The sequence below is a fragment of the Molossus molossus genome, unplaced genomic scaffold, assembly GCF_014108415.1.
Source record: "Molossus molossus isolate mMolMol1 unplaced genomic scaffold, mMolMol1.p scaffold_m16_p_13, whole genome shotgun sequence".
Lineage (NCBI taxonomy): Eukaryota > Metazoa > Chordata > Mammalia > Chiroptera > Molossidae > Molossus > Molossus molossus.
Genome location: NW_023425348.1, coordinates 89,882,493 through 89,889,472, shown reverse-complemented (window position 1 = coordinate 89,889,472; position 6,980 = coordinate 89,882,493). Strand labels below are relative to the sequence as shown.

General features: G+C 63.0%; 1 protein-coding gene across 1 annotated transcript; it reads left to right on the top strand.

The window, feature by feature from the left end:
- The first annotated feature begins 208 nt into the window (after positions 1–208).
- CUNH11orf95 (chromosome unknown C11orf95 homolog) lies at positions 209–5,460 on the top strand. Its single transcript, XM_036259811.1, has 5 exons — positions 209–494; positions 2,552–3,049; positions 3,574–3,960; positions 4,184–4,735; positions 4,968–5,460. Exons 1-5 carry the CDS (start codon positions 356–358, stop codon positions 5,429–5,431), a joined length of 2,040 nt encoding a protein of 679 aa, XP_036115704.1. The 5' UTR covers positions 209–355; the 3' UTR covers positions 5,432–5,460.
- The last annotated feature ends 1,520 nt before the right edge of the window (positions 5,461–6,980 follow it).

Below are 6,980 nucleotides of genomic sequence, written 5' to 3'. Positions count from 1 at the left end.
GCGAGGTCCGTTCTCCTAACGTCCGGGGCGGGCATCGGCTGCGAAGCCTCGGCCCGGCTCGTTGCCTCCCGCCTCTCCCCTTCAGCCCCCCGCGAGCTGGCAGAAGGAAATAGCGCGCGGCCCCTTTAAATTTACCCAGGAGCCCTTAAAGGAGCCCCAGGGGCCCCCAGACAGGAATCCCCACCCCGGTCCAGCCCGCGCCGCCGAGCGAGCAGCCAGCCGTCCGTGCGGCCGGCTGCCCCGTGCATGCGTCCCGCGCCCCGGGGCCTCGCGCACCGAGCGCCCCGCGAGAGCCGCCACCGGCTCCGCGGCCCCGCGCCCCGCCGCCCCGGGGCCCCGCTCCACAGCGCAGCGCATGGAGCCCAGCGGGGACCACCGGAGCCGGAGCGGCGGCGGCAGGGGCGGCCCCGGGCCAGCAGCGGCCTCGGCACGGGGCCGACGGCTGCCGCCCGCGGGATCGAGCGGCGGCACGGAGCCCGAGGAGGACGACGGCGGTAAGGGCTGGGGCCAGTGGCTCGGGTGGGGGCCCCAGCATGGGGGAGGGGAGGGCTGCGGCTCCGGGCTCCGGGCCCCTCTCCGCCGCCGAACAAAGGGGGGGACGCGGGCAGGGCGGCCGGGGGCGCCACCTGGTGGGCGCGGATGGAGCCTGCAGGGCCAGCGGGGGAGCCCCCCGCCCTGATCCTGGGGTCGGCCCACGGGACTCGGGCGGATCCCCTCCCCCTTAAAGGGACCCGCGGCCCCCGCATTGGAGGCCCGGCCCGAGGGGCCCCAAAGGGCTTGGCCAGACACCGCTGGTCACGCGCTCTAGGCTGTTGGACTTTCGGCCCCCGCCCCTTTCAGACTCCGAGGTGATCTCCCTTATAAAGTCTGCCCAGACTATGGGTGCCTTTTGGGGACTCCCCTGTGTTAAGTCGGGCTGCCCCTCTTCTTTTGCTTTGAGACAGGAATCCTTTTTTCTTTCCCCACCACGTTCTCCCTAGGAAAGCATAGCTTGCGCCTCCGGGGGCCCGCCCCTACCTTCCCCACCGCGGACAGTTTTAAAGGGAAGGGCTCGCCCACAAAGGCTGACACCCACTCCTGTCCGCGTGCTATCTCCCGTCTTTTCAGAAAATGTTGCCACAATTTGCCAGTTGTAGTGGGATCAGTCAGTCCTCCCCATTCGCTCTCAAAGGAGACAGTTTCTTCATTCCCCTGCTGCAGGGTAAATGCCTTAAGACCCGTGAAGGTTCTGTCAGGGCGAGGGGAGACTGCCCTAACCTCAGAGCTCCCTTCCAGAAACTCCCCATCCCCTTTTGTTTTTAAAGGATCTCGGCTCCTCCCCTTTTTTCGATCTTAAGGGGCCAGTCCACCTTACACTAGCATAGATCTGGCGCTGGAAGGATGCTTACAGACTAGTTAGCTATCTAGTGCCTTTACAGACAAAGAGCTTAGGCCCAGAGAGCGACATGACCTATCAAAGGTCACAGAGCAAGTTACCAGTAAAGTCAGGACTCGAACCCAGGTCTCTAACTTTGAAGCCTGTGTTTTTTATTTGGAGCTATTTAAACAAAAAACAATGGTGACAGGAGCCCTCTCTGATCCTGTCTTTTGTTTCCCAGACCCTGAGATTCTCCACTTGGATAATGATCACACCTGTCTATTCAGCTTAAATGAAATTGGGTCCAAACTGTAGGTAGGGTGGGGGACTGCTCTGGATCTCTGTCTGTTTGGCAAAAGAGAACATAGCTGTGTCAGTGGGCTCTGCCCTTGCTGCTCTGGTGCCCGTGCTCTGATTGCTGGGCAGTGGCTGGCTCCCTGCCAGAGCAAAACACAAATCCCCAGAAAGACTTACTGGGCTCCCCTGGGTGGGGGCCACTCCTTGCTGCAGAATTTTCAGTAGCCACTCTGGTGGCCCTTCTGCTATCCCCTTTCAGAGTCTCTAGAAAAGTCAGGGTCCTAAAAAATGCATTTCCTTGGAGGTGTTGACAATTTTGTCATGGGGATCCCTCCTGTGGCTGCTTATATTTGGGGAACTGACAATGCTTAGTGCCCCTAAATGGGACTCTCAGGAGGCTGAACTGGAAAAAGGAAGAAGCTCTTTGGGTGGGGCCCTCCTGGCCCAGGCCTTAGGCGGGTGGGTCCTGTGTGCAGCCCTGGATGCAGACAGATGCCCCCTTTGTTCTCACCCCGCTGCCGGCTCTGCTTCAGCTGTAACCGCCCCAGCATGCTGCTCTCCTGGCTTTACCCCTACAGCTCTTGTCCAAAAAGAGTGTCCTACAGAACCGGCTGCCTCCTTGGTGTTCACCTTATTTTTTAAAAAGTCAGAGCTAGTCCCTCACAATGCCCTGCATCCTTTTGTTCTTGAGGCTCTCTTAAAGGGCCCTCGCTCTCTGTAAAGGGCCACTGTTTTGACTCCCTGCTCTCCCACATCCCTTTTATTGCTGTTGCCATCCTTTTCCTGCCCCTGAATGAACCCTCCCTCCTCCCTTTCTCGGGCTGCAAAAATCAAAGCCTTGGGTTTTTTCCTTGGAAATCGAAGATTGAAAAACTGTCTCCCTTTTCCCCTCTCCAGGGCAAGATCTTCATCTGGAAGGGGGTGCCTTAGGGTCCTGGGGGAGTGCCCCCCTGCCCTCCTCCAGGGCCAGGGGACCAGCATCTTCAGGCAGGAAATACTCAGACCACTGTGAGGCCCGGGCCTCCAGGCCTGGAAAGAGCCGCATCCCTGGCCGTGACCACCGGAGATACTATCATGACCACTGGCGGCTGGAATACCTGATGGACTTCAACCCTGCCCGACATGGCATGGTGTGCATGGTGTGCGGCAGCTCCCTGGCCACGCTCAAGCTCAGCACCATCAAGCGGCACATCCGCCAAAAGCACCCCTACTCTCTGCATTGGAGTCCCCGGGAGAAGGAAGTCATCAGCAACAGCTGGGATGCCCACTTGGGGCTGGGGGCCTGTGGAGAGGCTGAGGGCCTGGGGGCCCAGGGGGCTGAGGAGGAGGAGGAGGAAGAAGAAGAAGAGGAGGAGGAGGGGGCTAACCTCCCAGCTTGCCCACCCAAGGGCCCAGGTAATATAGGACATGGAGAGGCAGGGGCCTGGGTGGCAGGTGGGGACAAATGGGGACAACCCTGGCTTCTCAGTCAACTAGCTGACTTCCTTTAGGTGGGGTCTGCTTATTGTCCTTATTGTACAATAGTGGGAGAGGGATAGTGGGATGAGGAAGTCTTCAACATCCTAGATAGCTTTGATTTCTGTGGCTTTAGAAGGATCAAGGAGAGTGGAGGCTGGAGGGGTCGGCAGGAGAAGGGCTGGGATCAGAGGGGTGTTAGAAAGGTATGTCTGGAAAGGAAGTCCAGAGAAAGTGCTAGAATCTGGGTCTGGGGGAGAGGTGGGTGGGCCTTAGGGTTTGTGTGCAGGAGGATTAGGAGATGGAAGACTTAAGACTTGAGGGGAGAGGAAGAGGATACAGCTAGGCCAGGGTCTCAGAGTCAGAGTGAGGGAGAGGCTTGTGGAAGTCCTGGCTGTGGTGGTGGTGGGGGTTCCCCCAGAGGGCCAGCATCTCAGTTCCTTCCCTCCCTCCAACCCTTTCAGGCAAAGCCCCAGCTGGCAGGGGCAGCAGGCGCCAGCGACGAGGGGGCCCAGTGGCACCTAGGGCTCGGCGTCAGCGCCTCTCGGCTTCCTGGAGGGCCAGGGGCAGCAGGGGGCTGGGGGCTCGGCGCCTGGAACGGAGGCTGAAGGAGTCCCTGCAGAACTGGTTCCGGGCAGAGTGTCTCATGGATTATGACCCGCGGGGGAACCGGCTGGTGTGCATGGCCTGTGGCCGGGCACTGCCCAGCCTGCACCTGGACGACATCCGTGCCCACGTGCTGGAGGTGCACCCCAGCTCCCTGGGGCTCAGCGGCCCCCAGCGCAGTGCCCTGCTGCAGGCCTGGGGTGGCCAGCCTGAGACACTGTCTGAGCTCACTCAGTCCCCACCAGGTGCGAGGCCCATCCCAGGGCCGAGATCCCCCTCCTATAAGGGCTGCAAAGTGGGGTCTGTGGCTAAAATCGGGAGGGACTCCCTCCCCCGCTCTCCCCACACACATATTGGCTCATCCCTCTAGCTTGGGGCTGGGGTGAGGAACAAGGGACCCCCCTCTGCGTGGGTAAGGGCAACCCAGCCTGGAGGCTGAGCTCCTCTCCCTCACCCCTTCCCCAACAGACGATGACCTCGTCCCCCAGGACCTGACCAGAAAAAGCCGGGACTCGGCCCCTGCTGCTGGAGCCCCCTCCTCTCAGGATCTCAGCCCCCCAGACGTAAAGGAAGAGGCTAGCTGGGTCCCTGAGAGGCCCGGGCCGGCAGACAAGGAGGAGGAGCTGGAGGAGGGCAAGAGGGAGGGGGTCCCAGGCCGGTGGCCACGGGGCCGCGACCACCGCCGCCACTACCAGGAGCGCTGGCGACTGGAGTACCTCATGGAGCTAGACGGCGGCCGGCGCGGTCTGGTGTGCATGGTGTGCGGGGGCTCGCTGGCCTCGCTCAAGATGAGCACCATCAAGAGGCACATCCGCCAGCGCCACCCGGGCTCCACGCGCCTCAGCGGGCCTGTCAAGGCCCTCATCGCCCAGGAGTGGAGCGAGAAGGCTGCCCACCTGCTGGCCCTGGGGCTGCCCTCCCCGGAGTCCTCCAAGGACCCTGCCGCCCCCAGCACAGCCGCAGCCTCCGAGGAGGGGGGAGGGGACGAGGAGGAGGAGCCAGAGGAAGAGGAGTGGTGGGGTGAGCTGGTGGAGTGCCAGAGCAGGTGGAGAGGGAGAGGGGCAGGGGCCCAGCCAGGCAGGGAGAATGGGTTGGGGAGTGCTTCGGCAGAAGGGGGGCAACGAGGGGAAGGTTGGAGAGGAGATTGGGGAGGATGGGACAGGAAGGCAAAAATGGGGGGTTATGAAACAGACGCAGGACTCGGGGTGCTTCTGGCCCACCCGTTCCAATGCGGTCCTTTGTCCGTTCCTAGGTGATGCCCCACTTTCTCCTGGGGAGCCGTCTGAGCGGCCTGCGGAGGAAGAAGACGACGACGAGGACGGCCAAGAGCCCGGGGGCCTCGCCTTCCCGCCCCTGCCCCCGCCGCCGCCGCCCCCGCCGCCGCCGCCGCCGCCCCGCAGCAGAGAGCAGCGGCGAAACTACCAGCCGCGCTGGCGGGGCGAGTACCTGATGGACTACGACGGCAGCCGGCGCGGCTTGGTGTGCATGGTGTGCGGGGGCGCGCTGGCCACGCTCAAGGTCAGCACCATCAAGCGGCACATCCTGCAGGTGCACCCCTTTTCCATGGACTTCACGCCCGAGGAACGCCAGACCATCCTGGAGGCCTACGAGGAGGCGGCGCTGCGCTGCTACGGCCACGAGGGCTTCGGGCCGCCGGCGCCGGCGCCGCGCGACGGCGGCTCGGACCTAAAGGCTGGTGCCGTGTGTCGGGCGTGATGGGCGTAGCGGACTCGCGGGCCGGGCAGAGGAGGCCCTTGGCCTGGAGAGCGCTGCCGCTGCCCCCCGCTGGCCGGGCAGGGCGGAGATTGGGGATTGGTGGGGTGCTGTGGAGCTCCCGGGGCCAGTCAGACCTCGCTCGGGCCCTGGCTCACCTCGCGCGGGGCCCCACGTTTCCCGATGAGCCACAGCGGCTTCCAGGCGTTTGCACCGAGCGTTTCCAGCCCCGGCCCGCGTCCGACACCAACCGGCCAAGAGATCCTGTGCCGGGCCGGGATGGGGGCGCCGACAAGTCAGTATTAGGACCCTACGGCGGGGTGGCGGGAAGGGCAGGAAGGGCGCGCCGGCTCCTTCCCTGGCCTGGGGCCCAGCTCGGCAGCGTTGCTCGCCGGCAGGCAAAGCGCCCGGGTCAGCCCGGCTGCCTTGGTCTTACTGGTGTTCTCGGTGGCTCGGAGGCCTGTACTAGACTCTGGCGGCGGGGAGGCGGGGCCCTGGAGCCCGCCGGGGGCAAAGGCACGTCGGACTGCGGTCCCGCGGCGGCGCGGGGCGGGGCCCGCGGGCTGCGCCCTCCTGAGCGGGCTCGGTGGGGACTAGGAAGCTGGTGGCCCCACCCGCCTCCCGGTGCCCGCCTCGTCCGCTGGACCGTGATCTTGTAAAGGGATTAGCACTTTTTCCTTTGCTCCTCTCCTGCTCCGGAGGCCTCCGTTCACCCCTCAGCTTAGGTGCTGCTGCTCCACTGAAGCGCCTCGGTGGGTCCGAACCCGGGGCACTGGAGGTCCCGGCAGTTGGCGATGTATTCCCATTCCCTCTGTCCCCCTTTGTACGCGGTGGATGCGCCGCCGTTCAGTCCCTGGGGCCTGGGGCCCTGGGGCCGGGCCTCGGCCTTTCTTTCTCTTCCCCACTGCGGGGCCGGGAAGGGGCCCCACGATCTCCCAGGCAGGTCCGAGAGGGATGTGTAGATTCATTCTCCTGTGGAGAACAGGTGGCCCCGAGATCAGGCCCTTTTTGCTTTTTGTATTTTATTTTGAAACTGTATTTAATGCTTTTATATGAGAGGGGAGGGGCGGGGAGAGAGCTGTCCCAGTCACCCTTACGTGCAAATGTCTTATTTATTATGCGTCTATCAGAGATAAGCTGTGAGGTGGTGGAGGAAGGACTTAAAGGAAGGGGTGAGGACGGGGGTGAGAGGATACCAAACATCCCATACTGTGACTCTCCAGGCCCCAGTGTCTGCTCTTCACATAACCAGGCCAGTTCTTTGGGTCTTATGGCCTGAGAGTGGGGGTGGGGGGAGCAGTGGTTGGGACTTCAGGGCTGAATCTGGATGTGGAGGGGCCCTGGCACCGGGACCAGGGGCTGCCTGTACGGGTGGGAAAGCAGACAGCAGAGGAAGCCCTTCCACTCATCCCAGCTCCACCAGGCCAGAGCCCAAGGTTCAAGTGCCTCAGGCCCAGTCCCCTTGACTCTTCCTGATTTGGGAACTGGATTTTATACCACGGATTTTATAGCATTTTTATATAATTCAAGATTGTCAGAGTTGGAAAGACCT

Bases quoted from the DNA above. Each gene is read 5' to 3' on its own strand.
- CUNH11orf95 (XM_036259811.1), top strand. From the start codon at position 356: ATGGAGCCCAGCGGGGACCACCGGAGCCGGAGCGGCGGCGGCAGGGGC. The intron at 495-2,551 runs GTAAGGGCTGGG...TCCCCTCTCCAG, and splicing joins GCCCGAGGAGGACGACGGCG to GGCAAGATCTTCATCTGGAA. The intron at 4,736-4,967 runs GTGAGCTGGTGG...GTCCGTTCCTAG, and splicing joins AGAGGAAGAGGAGTGGTGGG to GTGATGCCCCACTTTCTCCT.